The 19,775-nt window shown below is 47.5% G+C and overlaps 1 protein-coding gene across 1 annotated transcript in view; it reads right to left on the reverse strand.

Annotated features, from left to right (window-relative positions):
• Window positions 1-490: 490 nt before the first annotated feature.
• Window positions 491-19,775, reverse strand: part of ipo11 (importin 11) — a 180,455-nt gene continuing 161,170 nt past the window's right edge. Inside the window, exon 30 of the mRNA XM_061260129.1 lies at window positions 491-1,962. Within this exon, the coding sequence (XP_061116113.1) occupies window positions 1,798-1,962 (165 nt within the window). The 3' untranslated portion in view covers window positions 491-1,797. The remainder of the gene's footprint in view (window positions 1,963-19,775) is intronic.

Below are 19,775 nucleotides of genomic sequence, written 5' to 3' on the forward strand. Positions count from 1 at the left end.
CTAATCGACTGTACATCGCTCTGTAGAACAGCGTCTGCCAAATGCCATTAATATAATAATATTAATAAAGCTCTAGAAATGATGCGGGTTCACTCCTGCACTTGACCAGAGTAAATTCTTTAGGATGCACTTGCAGCCTGCAGCTGTAGTTGGTGCATATACAAATGTCTGACCAAGACATTATTTAGCAACATAAAAAATGAAATTATCATGAAGCCAAAATATCATCTTACTGACGAACCTCAAAATCTGATATTTTGGTGTGTATATGTGTATGTGCATATTGTGCATATACTGTACATGTACGTATGCATTTGAATGTGTGTGTGTGTGTGTGTGTGTGTGTGTGTGTGTGTGTGTGTGTAAAACACACACAGGTGTGGGGCCAGCCAGGTTATTATTTATTTATTTTATTATATTAATATATTTCTTATTAATTCTCAGACAAAAACAAAAAAATAACATGCCCAATGACTGAAACCACAAACAATTTTGTAGTCGTTCAACCATGTACTGCTTTATTGATGTTTATTTGCTGAGAAATGACAGTGCTGGCTAAGCTAATTACGAGCAGAAGCAGAAACACTCCCTTTCTGCCTTCCCCTTTGGCAACCCTACCTCAGTCAGTACATGATCTGGGAAAATCGAAATAAAACACAAAAACAGTTTCAAAAATGTCAAAGGTAGGTAGGTAGGTTAAGGCGTAGAGACGGCCTGAAGCAGAGATGATCAAATCGAGCCCTTGGATCCAAACCCGGCCCTGGTTTTCTTTTCTCCTGGGTAATTAACTGAACAGTCATCGCTACTGACAGGCCAGTCTGTCTTCACACCTGACTCCCAGGTAAAGGGAGGGTGAACACACCTGACTCCCAGGTAAAGGGAGGGTGAACACACCTGACTCCCAGGTAAAGGGAGGGTGAACACACCTGACTCCCAGGTAAAGGGAGGGTGAACACACCTGACTCCCAGGTAAAGGGAGGGCGGAAAACCGGCAGTTCCCAGGCCTCGAGGACTGTGATTTGATGATCCCTGGTGTCTAAGGCCTTTGATATTATTTGTTATTACTTGCATTATTTTAATCGTTTCTGCTACTGGGCTCAATCACAGTGTGTACATGTACAGTTTGAGGGAGCAGGATCTGTGATATGGCATCGAATCCCTCCTCCTCCCCCAACATGGCGATCTCTCATATGGCAACGTAATCACGCTCCAATCCCGCAGCCCCCATTGGTCGAACCCAGCTGGGCAGTTCGGGCATGAAGCCTCTTAGTCAGGGGGGATTCTGCTCAGACCTGGCATCCTATTCCTCCCCCTCTGGCAACCTGGAAAAGTGTAGCGGAGCGTTTTATTTGGTAGTGCCTAGTGTTGGGACGTGCGCGTCGTTAGAAAGGCGTGCGGGGGAAGCGAAGCCGCTGAAGCTCATGAGGCAGGGCGAGGTCTGTTTTTGGCGGCGGATGACGCTGTCTGACAACGACAGGGGAATGCCAAAGAAATCTGAATCTTTTCTGATCTGGGGCTGAGTGAGAAAACTCTAAACTAAACAAAAAAAGCACTGACATGCGAAATAGCCTCCGTAGTTTACATAAATACAAAAATTACACTCGCGTTTCTTTCTTCTTGTTGCAGAAACACTGTAAACACTGAGTCGTTCCTTTACACCGGTGTCCATCGGCCAATGAGCAGCGCGGAGCGTTTCGGGTCCAACCCGCCTTCTTCGCGCGGTACCCCTGGGCCGCCCCCGGCCCGCCCCGCACACGGGGACCCCTGGGGCGAGGGGGGGGGTCATTTGTCAGCGGGTCACATGCCCTGCAGGAACTCCTGGAGCTGCCGGAGGATCTCGGAGTCCACCGTCTCCATGAGCGACTGGAACCCCGTCTCCCCCATCAGCTGCTGCTGCGCCTTTAGCTTCTCATACACACACTGCTGCAGGGACACACTGTGCACTGGGTCCAACAGAGCCAGCTACAGGGAGAGAGAGAGAGAGAGAGAGAGAGGGGGGGGGGAGGTGAGAGAGAGAGGGAGGGGGGGAGAGAGAGGTGAGAGGGAGAGAGAGGGAGAGAGGGAGAGAGAGAGGGAGGGAGAGAGAGGGAGTGAGGGGGAGAGAGAGAGGGAGAGAGAGAGGAGGGGGGGAGAGAGGGGGGAGAGAGAAAGAGAGATAGGGGGAGAGAGGGAGAGAGAGAGAGAGAGGAGAGAGGGAGAGAGGGGGGAGAGAGAGGGAGGGAGAGGAGAGAGGGAGAGAGAGGGGGGAGAGAGAAAGAGAGATAGGGGGAGAGAGAGAGGGAGAGAGAGAGAGAGGGAGGGAGAGAGAGAGAGAGAGGGGGGAGAGAGAGAGGGAGGGAGAGGAGAGAGGGAGAGAGAGAGAGGGGGGAGAGAGAGGAGAGGGGGGAGGGAGGGAGGGAGAGAGAGGTGAGGGGGGAGAGAGACAGAGAGAGAGGGGGGAGAGAGAGGAGAGGGGGGGAGGGAGAGAGAGAGGTGAGAGAGGGGAGAGAGACAGAGAGAGGGGGGAGAGAGAGAGGGAGAGATAGATGGGGAGAGAGGGGGAGAGAGACGGAGAGACAGAGAGAGAGGGGGGAGAGGGAGGGAGAGAGAGAGGGGGGAGAGAGAGAGGGAGAGAGAGGTGAGAAGGAGAGAGGGAACAAGGGAGAGAGAAGGGAGAGAGAGAGAAGTGAGAGGGAGAGAGAGAAAGAGAGATGAGAGGGAGAGAGAGGGAGTGAGGGGGAGAGAGAGAAAGAGAAGTGGGAGAGAGGGAGCGAGAGAGGGAGGGGAGGGATAGAGAGAAAAGAAAGGGATAGAGTGGGTGAGCAGAGGAGAGGGGTGGAGGGAGGGATAAGGAAAGGAGAGAGGAATAGGGAGAGGGAGAGGGAGAGAAAAGGAAAGGAGAGGGGGATGAGAGGGAGAGATGGATGAGGGGGAAGAGAGAGGGTGGAGGGGGAAAAAGCAGAGAAAGATGAGAGGATGGGGAAGAGAGAGAGAAAGAGAGAGGGAGGGTGAGGAGAGGGAGATGACGAGAGGGGTTATGATGGAGAGAGAGAGCAGGAAGGAGAGAGGGAGAGAGAGAGAGAGGGGATTTACATTAGCGCACAGCAGTGGTCCAGGTTTGTCCCCTAAGGGAAACATGTTACATTATAAAATCTTAATGCAGGAAATATATTACACTGCACATGTCGGAAAACAACATCAATATTCATATGCATATGCACAGTGTTATTACATCATAAATATATCACATATCATAAATGCTACAATATATACGACCAAACTGGCAACCTTCTATGTGGCAAAAAGGTAAATTATGACATATTGAAATTTATTAACTGAAATGTATTCCTCAAACTCATGCAAATATTACAAAGCATATTTCATAAGAGAGGGGATCTAGTGGTAATTCACACACAACACAGCTAAGAGAAGTGAACAGATGGATGTAGGTTTGAGTCCCATGTGGGAAATCTGCTCTGAAGAATGTGTGTGTGTGCGTGTGAGTACGTGTGTGCACGTATGGTATGTGAAGGTGCGTATGTGTGTGCATGTGTTTGTGTGCGCACGCATACGCTTATGTGCCAAGATAAGTTTCTATTTATTTTTTGGTAGGGCCACTGCTAAACTGGTGTATACCAATAGCACATCCCCACATCCCCCAAACATCTAAAGTCAGAATTCCCAGAGTGAATACTGACAGAGGTCTAAAGAGATCAGACAGGCTAATCCGCTAATTACAGGTATTACATCCCTGGGAAACGGGACACAATCCCATCTCCCCTCCCCAAAAGTTTTACCCCCGCTTCAGGGAATGCCACCACCCGTAGCTCCCCACAATACACGCGTGACTTCCTGCGTCAAGGAGGGCTTCCTGTTTCCTGGCCCGCAGTACAGAGCGTGGAGCGCGGTTTCTCTTGGGTTAATCCCCAGAGCTCCCCGGTAATAGCTCTCTTAGCGGGACGGCCAATCAGAAGCGGCCTTCTGGGGGGCGGCCAATCAGATAACCGCGACTCCGCGGGGGACAACAGCAGGCTATTAGGGAGCGATGAGGCGAGACACTGCTGTGATTAATTAAGGAAATATCACTGTCGTGGCATTATTACCATTATGATTACGATAATTATTATAATTAACGTTATCATTACCGTTCTGACACCACCCTAAATGGATTTATACTCACAAACAACCGTCCTCCGTCTTTATTATCCGGCAGTCACACCGGCAAATAGAGATTATTGCAATAAGTCACTGCCACTTCTCAGAGCGAATCCATTTCAGGAGCAGAGAACAGGAACAAGTCAATCAATCAATCAAGAATCAATCTTTATTTAAACCTCTGAAATCACACTGGGGGACGGTGATGAGAAACAGCAACAAAGGTGGAAATTAAATACATTTTAATATATTAGAATAATAATAATAATAATAATAAACATTTGTTAAAAATTGAAGGACGTTTAAAATGTCAAAAAACCGTCAAATTGAAGGAGGTTTAAAATGTAAAAAAAACGTCAAATTGAAGGAGGATTAAAATGTGTTCCTGAAACTGCCACAACAACAGGATTGTGTCTATTTTCAAGGTCCACTACGGTTCTAAGCTTGTGGAGCATAGAAGCAAATTGCAGTTTTTCCAAATCAATCATCCACACTGGCTGGACTGGGGTGTGTAGCGGTGTGTTACAGTCGGGTAGCCAACTGAACAACGGTACAAGATGTTCGTAAAACTCAAGTTTCACCAAGGACAACCCAACAGAATTTATATTTGAAACACTACCCATTTATACAACTTATTAGATTCATAAAGGCATTCAATTTCAAACACCTGTGCCATCAGAAAAGGCAAGAATGGCCACTGGAGATTCGAACCGGAAGACTACGAGTCACTGAGCCGCGAAATGCTGGTTCAGATGAACTCTCTCTCGGAGGAAGATTAATGCTATTCTGCAGTAGCCTGCCCACTCTGGGGTAATTCAGCAACATGCATAAAAAAATTGGAAAAAGAAAGCATCATGACGCTTCTGTTATTAGCACCGCAACGTGCTCAAGCTGTGTTTTCTGTTCCCATCCCATTTGGTAATGAGGGTAAAGCTTGTGTAAGCAGTTAGTCCATCCGTGTCCCGAACGCCACGTGATCGACAGAATCGAAACAACGAAAGCAAATCCCCCCTGCTATTAGAGAAAGAGGCAGCATCTGTAAAAAAAAGAAAAAAAAAGAAAGAAAAGGCTAATGCAGAACACGTAGTGGGATTAGAGTTATCTAATTGCTGCTGAGCTAGCGTCCTCACTTAAAAAATAACTTCCACATTCTCTCGTTGTTCGAGAGAAACAGAATCGGCGAGCAAACTAGAGGCTTGACTTATTTATTGCGTTTTTTGCAAACAAGGCGTTTTTAACGCTAAGGCAGGCTGTATGCGGTACATTATGAGAACGTCAGGTCTTTTGCATATAGCGGAGTTTATTTCCCGTTACATCAAACGCAAACGTTACTCCCTCTCTTCGTAAAGACACACGGAAAGCAGAGCTGACAGTTTGTCTGTACTGTGTGCTGGGGCTTAGATTATTGATCACTCGCGATCACGGAGAAGGGACAAGGGGGTACTCTGAATACGAGTACATTACCATCTCTCAAGAGTGGATACCATCTTCTCCCATTTCAGAGCACAGAATCGGCAACTAGGAGCTGAACTGAACTGGGCGACTGTGACAGCAAAGCGTAATACAATAACGAAAACAAAGATAAATAGGATAATAAATACACAACATTATCTTTCCTATGTGTAGTCTGTTTTAGGGTTCTTTGGATTTAATGCGGCCATTTGCTTAAAAATTGAATTTAATGAACATAATAGATCAGGTGGAAAAGTCCAGGCTCTCTTAAAACTTGCTACAGTAGGTGAAAAATCAATCAGGCCGAATTTCTTTTCACTTTCCATGTAGGGAATATAGATAATTAAAATTAAAAAAAACATCTCCATGCAGTACAGTAGTCGTTATCGGCAGGATATTATCCAGATAGATACAAACATAAAAGTCAGATTCAGTTATCTATTGGAGCCAGGTGTAGCAAGTTCAGCCTTCAGAAGACGTCTAACTAGAAAGGCAGGCTGACAGCCTCGGTATCAAAGCCGCAGCACTGAACCGTCACCTGTGGATGCGCCCGTGTTATTCCGGAACATTCTCAGCTCAGAACCCAGTCACATGACCAGAGCCCTGCGGTGGTGGATGACGCACTGCTGCAGATGGCCAAGCTAGGATATGAACTCGCAACCCTTTCAGTCATTCAGTGTCAGAGCGGTTCACGCACGGGCCTGACGGAAGCTTCCGGAAGCCAGCCGTGAGGATGGCGGGAGGGAGTGAATGACAAGGAGAGAAAGCAGAGAGGATTCTGCTTTGTCAAAAATCTGGCTGTCTGCACACGGCTTGCTCATGCCACATTTAGTACAGTCGCTGGGAATCTTCGGTTTTTCCGGAAAGTTCTGCACCTCAAACAGTTCCAGGTAGGGGGGGGGGGAGAGTAAAAGACAGCCGGGTTGCAGGCTGTTTAAATTATTCAGCCCTGATACTGACCTTGTGGCCTCTCCCATGACACCTGCACCAGTAGATTAACCCCCCCATTAAATCTTCCTGAAAATGACCAAATCCTTATTAATATTTATACTCTACCTAAATGAGCAAAAAAACCAAACACCAATAAAAAATGTATTTAGTTATGGTGGATTACAAAAACTATTTCTTAATTGATCCATATTGATTCACATTGAAATCCAAAAGCATATTCTTATTTTTGTTACAATACAACCAAAATACACAGCAAATATTCATCAACTAGCCCTAAAGCGTAAAAACAAGCAGAAAGCCCATGGAGATAAGGGTGTGGCTGCCACTGAATAAATTCAGTATTCAGTATGCAGAGCTGAATTACACTGAGCAGAAAGCCTTCATGTCCTTGTTTTTGAATCTGTACAGTGTTCATTGAGTCAGTGTTAGTTTATTGTTTTGGCCATGTTTAGAGATGCATTTCTTGCCAATAAAGCATCCTGAATAGAGAGAGGGAGGAGAGTGAGAGAGGGAATTAATGAGAGGGGGAGAGATGATTAGAGGGGGAGAGAAGCCAAGCGGGAGAAAAGGAGGGAGGGAGGAAGAAGAGAGCCGGATTTAAATGACCTCCTCCCCACCTCACACCCCCGTGCCAAACACTGTACTTTTTATGAGCCATGACAGGAGGCGCTCAGTACTGCAGGTAACAGAAAAGCACACCTACACACCTGGCCTCTTACACACACGCACGCACGCACACAGGCATACACGCTCTCTCGCTCTCTCACTCAGACACAGACAGACAGACAGACAGACAGAAAGACAGACGCACAGACGCACTCACTCACACACTCACACACTCACACACACACACACACACACACACACACACACACACACACTCACACAGGTAAACCCGTAGGGTCCCAGAGGCAGGCCAGTTGGCATATATCACAATGTTTCTGCTGCGTGTGACTATTTTCTTTATGTGTGTATTTCATTGTTGCTTCACCTGACAGCGCCTCCCATGAGCATATTTCTAGCCACGCTTTGTTTCATTATAAACTTTTCCAGAGGAAGTCTGTAATAGGAAGCCCCACCGTAGGCTTAATTGTTGGCCTTACATCTCAGCATAGAACTCCGGGGGAGTTGCGTGGGAAAAAAAAAAAAGGTAAAATTGTTAGTCTTCCGGAACATTCTTTACTTTCCAACCCTCCGACCACACAAACGCAAGAATGCTGAAATGCAACCGCTTTCTTTGCGAGCTCAGCAATAACCCATCCTCCAAATAAGAGCCAGAGAGGCTTCTAGGTAACTACTGAGATCTCTGAAGGCCCCGGTTCCCAACAGCACAGCGGAGTTTCAGCGTACTGGGCACTCCAGTCCTCTCCAGTGAGCGCGCTCGTTCCCGTTCCCGTTCCCAAACGATCCCGCCCGATAATCAAATCAGGGCGTGTGGTATTGACCATACGAAGACGACCGTGTTACTCCCGTCGCCTGGAATCGACCAACCCGACTCCTTTAGGAGGCCGTTCTGTAGAGCTGCAATAAAATGGGCTGACGACCAACTTTCACTTTGCGGGAATTCCCATTTATTTCTGGGGTTGACGAGTTTAAGGTTTTGAAGTCCGAGATCTAGTCAGAGATCTCTTCTGGAACTCCGAGGGTGAACTGCTAATAGTTCCTGACCCCCGGCTCCCCCCCCCCCCCCCACCCGAATTTTCATCCTGGTTAGGAATGCCGACCGCACACGGTCCTGCCCCGTCCCAGTGGCCCTCCATTAAACCGGACGGGCCGAGAACACAGTGCGTTAGCTTTACATATTCAGTACCCTTATTCAGTATCCGTATTCAGTACCCGTATTCAGAACTCGTATTCAGTACTCGTATTCAGAACTCGTATTCAGTACACGTATTCAGAACTCGTATTCAGAGTACGTTAAAAAAACCCCACATGATGGTTAAAACGCGGCGGTCGTTAACTCTGTGGTGGCCACCAGGAGGACGCCCACGAGAGCGGCCGCGCCCGTGAATCAGGGTTACAGCCCCTACGCGCGCCCCGGTGTCGGAGGGGGCACGTGGAACAGATGGGCACTTTCGGGGCGACTTGAAACGAGTCTGCGCCGCCTTAAATAACCGCAGTTCCGCCGAGGACTGACGTGAATCTGAATGAGGCCGAACCCCACATAACCTGCGCCTCAGCTACAGGCTACTGAACAGAGAGAGAGAGAGAGAGAGATGGATGGATGGATGAGAGGTAGGAAAGCAGTCAGACAGGAGAGGGAGGAAGAGGGGGGGAGAGAGGGCAAGAGAGGGAGAGAAATAGGGGGAAAGAGAGACAGCCAGACAGATGGATAGATAGATATATGATAGGTAGAAAGATACAGATAGGGAGAAAGGGAGAGGGGAAGTGAGACAGAAATAGGGGGGGGAGAGGGAGAGAGAGATAGAGATAGAGATAGAGAGGTGAGGCCAGTCCTCATGTCCAGTGCTGGTTTAAGGTAATGTATGGAGTGCATCTGGTTGGGAAATTACAGCCTAACTGCAGTCATTTTCTTACTAAATGAGGCAGAAAACAGGGGTGCCCCGATCCGCCTTTGAGGTGTGGGGAAGGGGTCGATGGACAAGGGGGGCAGCAGAGGTGTGGGGAAGGGGTCGATGGACAAGGGGGGCAGCAGAGGTGTGGGGAAGGGGTCGATGGACAAGGGGGGCAGCAGAGGTGTGGACGGGAAAAGGAGGGAGAAAGGGAGCGGTGGTGAGGATGGAGGTAACTGGGCAGGACGCAGTGCTTCCTGGCGGCCATTAAGCCGAGATCACAGCGGGATCTATGACACGGGAGTCTCAGAACCACTGCAGCAGGGGCACGACCCGACCCGTGCGCGTTCTGACCTTCACAGAAATGTCAGTGAAATCTCACACTAACCCGTAATCCCTCTCAGTGCAGCGGCACCAGAGACTGCCCAGACGAGGCATCTCCGATCTTTAGCCGCGCGTTCAAAACACCCAAAGTTCTGCCTCGCTGCCGTTGAAGGTGAAGAAACTTCAAAAGATGTGATAAGGGGTCTGAGCATGACCAAGAACAGCACCATGACAAGGGCTGTTCAGTATTGTACTGTAACCAACCCCAGTTACCAACAGAAACCTCCTGTAGCCAAGAAGCAGAGTGGATTGAAGGAAGGCAGGCCCCGAGTATCGAGACCAGCGGTCCTCACTCCTGGTCCTGGAGAGCCGCAGGGTGTGCTGGCTTTTGTTGTTACTCAGCGCTTCATCGATTAATTAAAGTAATTGATTGCACAGTTAACTCACCTCACCTGAATTGGTTGCTGACATTAAGGCGAAAAACAAAAGCCAGCACACCCTGCGGCTCTCCAGGACCAGGAGTGAAGACCTGGTCTAAAGAATGTATGGTGTACAGTCTTGAACTGAAGTTAGAGGTCAAAGGTTATAGCTCAGCGGCGACATCGCAAAGCCTGATAGGCCAAATGCGTGCCTCGATGTTTCAACTGACTCTGAAATCAGGAGCGGTTACATTCAGGCTGTTACCGGGCAGACTGAGTCATGAGATGCTGCCATAGAGTTATATACAGTGATCAGTTATTATAAATAATTATAAATGAATTATTAGCTCAGAGATAAAGTGATCTTCCCGGAGTCCGCGGGGACTGGCCGGGCCGACTGATGTTCAGAGAGAAGTTGGCGGGCGAGGGGAGGAATGTTAGAGGCGAGAAGCAGGGTCTCGGAACCTAGCGGAGGACGGAGGAGGGTAATGCGCTTCGTTTTCCAAAGTCAGCGCTTTTTCCGAGAGTCCGGCTCCACGCAGGAGCGTTGCCGGGGAAAACGCTGACCGAGCAACACATGATCAATGGCGTGAAGGTCCACGTGCACACGTGTGGGGGGGTGCACGTGTGCAGTAACGCCTTACAGGTGCACGGGTGTAAAAATACGAACACGCGGTACAGTACGGACACACATACAAACTGCCAAATCAACACAAAATGGACTCGTTTCACAAACACACACTACCAACACGCAGGAGAAAATGCTAATGCACAAGTACATACAATTACAGACACACACACACACACACACACAAACTGTACAAAACATGTCTTCACTGACATTAAGAAGCAACAGCCAAAGTCAACTCTCCAATGACTTTTGGTCCTCTAAAATGGGATATACAACATACATATACAAATATACAAAAAGAGGTGGAATTTCTACAAAGAAATCCCATTATGAACGGGTACAGTGCATACTCTGAAATTAAAAGTGACTGTGTGCACTTTAACCTCGTTTTCATCCTCTCATTTCAAATTTAACGTTGAGGAACACGGAGCCAAAAGGACCGAAATTGTCCCGCTGTCCAAATACATATGGACTGCAACGTCCATACAAACGCGCCGACGTGGAAACACATGGGACCGCGGGCGGAAACTTCCAGAAGGCGCGGGCATGGGCGAAAACTCCCAGAAGGCGCTGGCACGGGCGAAAAACGCGTAAATAACCTCAGCCCGTCGAGGGGTTCCGCGGCTTCTGAGCCGCTAGTCTCTGAAGCTAAGAAGGCCAGAGTAATGCGGCATCATAAATAAATAATAACAATAATAAATAACTGCTGACCCAGCAGGAAATGACACCACTGATCAATGGAGGGGAGTGTGTGTGCGTGCGTGCGCGCAGGCGTGTGTGTGTGCTTGCGTGTGTGTGCGTGTGTGTGCGTGTGTGTGCATCCGTGTGAGTGAGTGTGTGTGTGTGTGTGTTTGTGTGTGCGTGAGCATGCGGGCGTGTGCATGTACAGTATGCGGCAACACGTATGCACTGAATACAGTACCAGCCACAAACATCCTAATGCACCAAATATGCCTTTGCTGTTTCCAGTTAAGGTTCGCTGAATTTGTCAGCGCAACGGGGATGCTGTAGAAGTGGCCTCATCACAGACAGCTGCGTCTCTTTGTTTTATTATTTTCAATTGATCACTTTTCTCAGCAAAACTGATTCTGTAAGTAAATCTGTACAGAGACTCAGGACCTCTCTCAACTCATGGACTTTCAGAGCTGTTCTCTGTTCCGGCGGATTGACCTACCACTGTCAGAATCCCACCCCATATTTCCTCGGAGACTGAAAACACATTTTCACACTGTACCTTAGTCCTCCCTTTCGCGTGTTTTGCTATTTATGGATTTGATGCCTTTCAACTTGTTGAGGAACTTATGCACTTATGAGTCGTCTGCTAAATGACTAAAATTTAACACATGCTTTCAACTTAATAATAAAATAAATTGACATATTCTGATGTACTCGTGAAATTAGTTACATTTTCCATTTACAAATTGGAATCAGTGCTCATCTAGTGCTTGGGAATGGAAGCGCTGCGGGAGTTTGGAGTTGTGGGGGAATGCGACACCGGGATGGGTTTGGCATCGCCGACATCTCCACTCAAGGCCTGGGAGAGTAATTACGGAAGTGCTCTCAGTCACGATCCACGCTCCGAAGCTGCATCGCTGATAGATTACCCTCCTCATCATCTCCCTCAGATTAAAAACATGAAAAAAAAAAAAAAGATCATATTTTTAAGATGTTGGAAAACTTGAGGGGTAAGTCTGGGAAAATCGATACCTCTCCATCTTTCCTGAGGGACAGACAGGCAACAGCGACCCTGGGCACATAAACCACCCTCAATGACGGTCATGGATCAAGACACGCTTTGATAGAGCGATTAATCCCATTTACCCTTGGGCTTTCATAGAGAACATAATCTATCAATGTATCAATGAGAAGAGCTCGCCGAAACCTGATAGCATGCCAAGCATTACTCCAAACTAGAGCTGGACCAGGCCTTTCCCACTGTAGAGCTGAACCAGGCTGGCTCATTATAGCCCTTTCCCACTGTAGAGCTGAACCAGGCTGGCTCATTATAGCCCTTTCCCACTGTAGAGCTGAACCAGGCTGGCTCATTATACCCCTTTCCCACTGTAGAGCTGAACCAGGCTGGCTCATTATAGCTCTTTCCCACTGTAGAGCTGAACCAGGCTGGCTCATTATACCCCTTTCCCACTGTAGAGCTGAACCAGGCTGGCTCATTATAGCCCTTTCCCACTGTAGAGCTGAACCAGCCTGGCTCATTATAGCCCTTTCCCACTGTAGAGCTGAACCAGGCTGGCTCATTATACCCCTTTCCCACTGTAGAGCTGAACCAGGCTGGCTCACTATAGCCCTTTCCCACTGTAGAGCTGAACCAGGCTGGCTCATTATACCCCTTTTCCCATAAAATAATAATAAAATCTATATTAATAAATATATATATATAATAATATATATTTTTTGTCTGCAGAATGGAAATCGTATGAAATCGCAAATTATCGAAAAGCACCTCCCATTCCAAGTGGCAATTTCTGTTCCTGGAAACTTGTGAAGACATGTTTAGAAAAAGAAAAAGAAAAATACATCAGTTAAATATTCACTCTTCTTTCTAATTTCATTTGGCTGCTATGACGACAATCCGCCCTTAGGTTATGTATTCTGAGAGAGAGAGAGAGAGAGAGAGAGGGAGGGAGGGATGGAGGGAGAGAGAGGGAGAGAGAGAGAGAGAGAGAGAGAGAGAGAGAGAGAGAGAGGGAGGGAGGGAGGGAGGGAGAGAGAGGGAGAGAGAGAGGGTGAGAGATAGAGAGAGAGAAAGGGGGGAGAGAGAGATAGAGAGAGAAAGGGAGAGAGGGAGAGAGATAGAGAGATAGAGAGATAGAGAGACAGAGAGATAGAGAGACAGAGAGATAGAGAAAGAGAGTGCGTGTGTTCTTTAAACTCCAGCGCTGTGGTGATTTCACACACTCTGCTCAGGGACTCGGGGTCTTCAGCCTGAGCGGTAATGGGGGCCCTTACCGTGCGTCGCCCCAGGGGTTTCATAAATCACACGCTGACACTCCATAAATTCACCCCCGGAACCTTCCGGCAAAACCCCCTTTCAAAGCAGCAGGAGGAGGGCCTCCGACAGACCCAAATGTAATGGATTTAAATCTTTTTTTTTTTTTTTTGCTTTTGTTTTGTGCATGTTTGTTTTTAAACTGTGAACTATCACCCCTCCCTCTGTGCGCTATCCCGCTGGAAAAATGATTTTGTGCAGAAAATTAAAAACTGTTGTTTTAGAAAGAACAAAAAGTGCACTGCTTCCATTTTTCTTCGGTCATTTTGCAAAACAGACAAAAATGCGTAAATAAATAACAATGAAAGTTAATCCATGGGAGGAAGTTTGGAGGGCTATTGACATTTGACCTTTATGGCAGGGATGGGCAAGGTCGGCCATACCTGTTTCTGGATTTCAGACCATCTTCTGCTCCTAATAATTTAATTAGCCCAGTCTTTTACACGATCTGTCATTTATAGCCACATCCCGTGATATAAACATCAGCTGATTAATGTTCTTGACCTGTAGCATTTAATTGTGGTCTAATTTACGAGTGGATCGATTATTGTGCATATGGGCTAATTAGCCTGAGTAACTGGTGGCAGTAAAATCCTGCACACACACCGGCCCTCCAGGACTGGAGTTCCCCAACCCTGCCCTTAAGGGGTAAGAACGCAAATGTTCTTAACTGAACATTCTAATCCTGATGCAACGGTCGCTATTGGTAACGGAAAGCAACGGAGTTCTAGAACGCTGACTTGGAATTTTAAAACAGCATTCCAAACAAACTGCTCTTCAGAAGACTAATGACCGTAGGGGGTCCCCCCCGCCTTCCCACCTGACTCTCCAGTGCTCTCAGGGCCCATGAATCCACGCTCAGCCGCGCGGAAGTACCGGGCAGCCCAGATTATAATAATCACATTGGCGATTCCAGGCCTTTTATCTATGTCTGGAGAAGGGCTTCACGGCTCTCCAGAATCCCTCCCAGGGCTCTCCGGGAGGTCCTCGCACTCCCGGAAGCGGCTTTAAGCACAGCGCTAATAAACAAAATCCAGCCGCTGCGGAATCAGCAGAATTCAGAGAGAATGAACCGGAAGGGGGGGGGGGACTGGAACTCCTTAATTCAGCTTCGGCTCCTGACATTCAGCTCAGTCTTCACTGTTATGTCATTGTCACTACACAACTGCAACGACAGTCTCAAACAACCGAAAATCCCCCTCCCCAAATAAACGTCGCTGGATTCTGACGCTTTTCAAGAAGGCAGAAGCAGTGGATCTTAACTGCGCATGAAGATGCCCATTAACATCACTCGGGGCTTTCCCCTGAAGGAAATACACCGCGGGCGTTAAGATTGATTTCATTTCGCGGCGGAGAGCGGAGGGAAGCTCCGTACATCTTTATGACGTCTGTTTACAGCTGACTAAGTCTGGTGCAGCTTGACCGTGACTCGACGGCGGCACACAAATCCATGCAGATGGCAGCTTAACAGCGCGCGCGCCCTGCAGGAGACAGTGGAGCGAGGAGCCCCTCACGCAGCAGGGGAGGAAGCGCATAAATCTCTGTAGCACGTTAGCGGTCTGATAGCACGTTAGCTCTCTGCAAGCCTGTAGCTGAGGCTACCTCCTGCTAATCAGGTCCTACGTACTGTAACATAACATAACATAACATAACATAACATAACATAACATAACATAACATAACATAACGACGAACAGACCATTCAGCCCAACAATGCTCACCATTTTCCACTAAGTGTATCTAAGGCTTAGTTGACCTAAAAACTAGATCTAGTTTTGCACTGTATCAAGCCTGGTCTTGAAAACACCCAGTGTTTCTACCTCCACTACATGGCCTGGTATGCTATTCCACACAGTGACCACTCTGTGTTAACAAAATGTCTGCACAATGATAACAGAACACATTCATTCATCTTTTTAAATCCTACCACCTGCCAAAGACTCTTTCACCACTTGGTCCCTCTCCCTCTCATGGACCAAAAACATCAAATTAATAGTATACTGTAATATAAACTCAGTGACCACTTTATTAGGTATACCTGTACGCCAGCCTGTTGATGCAAATATTTAAATCAGCCCATCATGGGGCAGCAACTAAATGCATAAATGCATGCAGACGTGGTCAAGAGGTTCAGCTGTTTTTCAGACCAAATGTTAGAATGAGGAAGAAGTGTGATCTAAGTGACTTTGACCTTGGAGTGATTGTTGGTGCCAGACAGGGTGGTTTGAGTATCTCAGAAACGCCTTGTTAATGAGAGAGGTCAGAGGAGAATGGCCAGACTGGTAGAAGCTGACAGGAAGGTGACAGTAATGCAAATTACCACACATTACAACAGTGGTATGCAGAAGAGCTTCTCTGAACACACAATGCAAGAAACCTCTTTAGTGGATAGGCTACAGAAGCAGAAAATCAATAAGTCTAAAAAGTAAGTCTAATAAATACCGAATAAAGTGCTCACGGACTGTATTTATAGATAATTTAATTAAGTGCAGCTGATGGAGTCTTCATAATCTGCAGTTACAAGTCATACCTGAGGCCACAAACTCCACACAAAATGGGTGTCGGAATAGTTAGAGGTCAGAGTCATTTTAGAGAAAAAACTGCCTTTTCTTCTTCTTTGAAATGTTCTTTTTGTGAAGAAAAATGTGTATCTGACCTCAGTAGCAGTGACCCTGCCATCAGTGTGTCAGTTAAGGACAAAACAGACTTTAAGTGGCTCCCCCATTTAAACTGCATCTGAGGTCATCTGGCGAGAGGTGCAGCCAGTCAGATTCGAGAGCGCTGGCGGTGCAGCCAATCGGCTTCGAGAGCTGTCAGGAACAGCCAATGAGCCCCTGCGAACATGGAACAGACTGCAACTGCAGCCCATAACTCTGGGAGCAGTGCAGAGGAATTGCTGTTTGGTTGCTGCCTTCCACAAAACAAACACATTTCCATTAAGTCATAATTGCTTCTGGCACCTAAAATTCACACTGATTAATGACGGGCTGGCCTGTACACTCAGAGGCAAGGCTGCTGCATATTCACCCATTCAGAGTCACCACTCTGAGCCTAACAGGGCTGAGTGTGTGTGTGAGAGAGTGAGTGTGTGTGTGTGTGTGTGTATCACTCTGTACCTAACAGGGCTGAGTGTGTGTGTGTGTGTGTGTGTGTATGTGTGTGTGTTTATCACTCTGTACGTAACAGGGATGAGTGTGTGTGTGTGTGTGTGTGTGTGAGAGTGTGTGTTTATCACTGTACGTAACAGGGCTGAGTGTGTGTGTGTGTGTGTGTGTGTGTGTGTATGTGTGTTTATCACTCTGTACGTAACAGGGCTGAGTGTGTGTGTGTGTGTGTGTGTGTGTGTGTGTGTGTCGTGGGCAAAGCAGGCGTCTTCATCTGAATAATTCCACTGAATGCAAAGCAAACAGAAGTGGGCCGGTTGTGCGTTTCCCCCTACTGGCCAAGGTGTCAATCAACGCTACCACCCAGGAACACGGCCAAGAGAACACTTTCTGTTACAGCAAGGGACGCATCTCTCTCTTCCTGTGAAAAACTTGGACGACAGAAAGAGAGGTAGGGAAAGAGGGAGTGAGAGAGACAGAGGGAGAGAGAGAAGGAGTGGCAGAGGGTGAGGGAGAGAGCGGGACAGAGAGACAGAGGCAGGGAGAGAAAGGGAGGGAGGGAGAGAGAAGGTGGGAGCAAGACAGGGAGGGAGGGAGAGAGAGAGGAAGGGAGGAAGGGAAAAAGGGACAGAAGCAGGGAGAGATAGAGAGAGAAGGAGAGGGAGGGGGAGACAGAGAGCGAGAGAGAGAGGGAGGGGAAGACGCAGAGCGAGAATGAGAGAGGAAAGGAAGAGGAAGGGGGAGATGGAAAGAGAATGAGAGAGGAGAGGGAGGGGGAGACACAGAGCGAGAATGAGAGAGGAGAGGAAGAGGAAGAGGAAGGGGGAGATGCAAAGAGAGAATGAGACGCAGAGCGAGAGAGGGATTTCTGCTGTTTATTTTATTACTACTCGCGCTGTAACCCTGAAAGAGGAGGCACAGGAGAAGCTACAGCATCGCTCCTGCTCTAAACCGCTTTGATAAAACTGAGTAACTCCCCTGTCACTCCACAAATAAAAAGAAGGAAAAAGTTGGTGAACGGATGAATGCCAATTCGCCGGTAACATTCAACAACATCTCCACTTGACTAGATAAATATGCATTCATGCTCATTCTGTGCATTCTGCCACACGACTGAAGGGACCAGGATGCATGCATTTCATCTACCAGAGTGTCACACAGAGCTCTTGACATAAGACACAATAGAATCGCTAACCGAGGTGAATTACTGCCGTTGTATCCGCGGCCTTCTTAACATCAGTGTTAATTGACAGGACGCACCACCGCCTGTGGGACCAGACCTGGGTCAAATACGTAATTGCTTCGGGACGGCCTGTAGCGTAGTGGTTAAGGCACATGACTGGGACCCGCAAGGTCGGCGGTTCGAATCCCGGTGTAGCCGCAATAAGATCCGCACAGCCGTTGGCCCCTTGAGCAAGGCCCTTAACCCTGCATTGCTCCAGGGGAGGATTGTCTCCTACTTAGTCTAATCAACTGTACGTCGCTCTGGATAAGAGCGTCTGCCAAATGCCGATAATGTAATGTAATGTAATGCTTTGGATTCAAACACTTTTCACACGCTCCGTTAATCTTGCCTGGTGCAGCCAACCAAGAGGACCAGCAGGCAATGTTGACACTTTTTGAGAGTATTTCATACTGTAGGTTCCAATACTCCAGACAAGCCCAGTAAAGCATAGAAAAGCATTGGAATTCAAAACAATGACAGATTTGACCCAGGTCTGACTGGTTGCTGAAATGTATGACAGAAGTGCTCCAGTTCCCTTGCCACTATGCAGAACGGCTGCCCATTTCCCCCCCCCCGCAAAAACGCAGAACTGCCAGGCTGGTTCTGCTGTGTCAGACGGTCAGAGACGCTGGGAGCAAACATTAACGTAATTACTTGAGAAAAGCTCCAGAAATCAAAGGCTAAATGCTAAATGCCAAATGTCATCCTGGATCAAATAAGGTTGATTATGGCAGACATCTATTTAGGCCTCAAAATAACCTTGGCGAAGTTTGAAGCTGTAACTGAAAGCCAAAAGAGCTTTCTGCTTTTATTAAGAAGGAAATAAAGAACTTTGACATCTCAGTGAGAACTTGGCTCGGATTCTCGAACCGCTGCTTCAGTCAATCGCACTTTGAGACAGTTGAACAATTTGCTACTGGGAAGACATCCAATTGAATCGCTGTATTCAAAACGTCATTGGCAGTACAGAAAGCGTTACGACTTGTACCTACTTGCACTTACTTGTACAAGCGTTAAAATAAATTTAAGAAGTAATAAAAGGGGGGTCAAATTACTCCAGCCATTAATATAGTAATGAACTTTGAAATAAGATCTTAACCCAGAGGTAAATGGTGGTAGCAGAGACAGAATATGCTCAGACACACATGTCCTCATTACAGTATTACATTACACGTTATTTAGCTGACGCTTTCATCCAAAGCGACTTACAGCTCATTAGACTAAGCAGGGGACAATCCCTCCTGGAGCAGTGTGGGGTTAAGGGCCATTCTCACGGGCCCAACGGCTGTGTCTTATCGCAGCTTCGCGGGTCCCAGTCACGTACCTTAACCGCTATGAAAAGACGCTGTTATTGCTACCGGCCCTGAAATCACAAATAATAAATAAATAGATAAATAAATAAAAAAATATGAGGCTTTTCAAGCCCAATTGAACCAGACTCGGGGGAATGAAGCGGGACGGCCGACACAAGTTGATCGGTTTGTCCCGAATCTCAACTTAGCGGCTTTTATTTTGACGGATGGCTGTTGCCGCCTCGGCAAGATGTCATGCCAACAGAGCACTTTAAATTAAACCTGAGGGAGGGAGAGAGGAAGAGAGAGGGAGGGAGGGAGGGAGAGAGAGACAGAGAGAGAGGGAGAGAGAGAGAGAGAGACAGAGAGAGAGGGAGAGAGAGAGAGAGAGAGAGAGAGAGAGAGGGAGTGGGGGAAAGGGAGAGATAGAGAGAGATGTCTTCATAACATGTCATTTAATCAAATGTCTCTGACTCCATTAGCTCAGTGGGAACGAATCAAACGAGATTAAAGGACCAATAAAGGGGGTTCCTCGACTCGAGCCAGACCACTTTCACTGCTCCCCCTCGCCGGGAGCGCCCCCCCCCCCGCCGCCTCGCCGGTGAAATACGAGACGCCAGAAGCGGGAAAAGAGCCACAAAATAAAACACCCCCCAACGAGATGAGCCACAATTAGCTTACACAGCTCCGCTGATTACAGAGGAAAAAAATCTACTCTAATTG

The sequence above is a fragment of the Conger conger genome, chromosome 11 (assembly GCF_963514075.1).
Source record: "Conger conger chromosome 11, fConCon1.1, whole genome shotgun sequence".
Taxonomy (NCBI): Eukaryota; Metazoa; Chordata; class Actinopteri; order Anguilliformes; family Congridae; genus Conger; species Conger conger.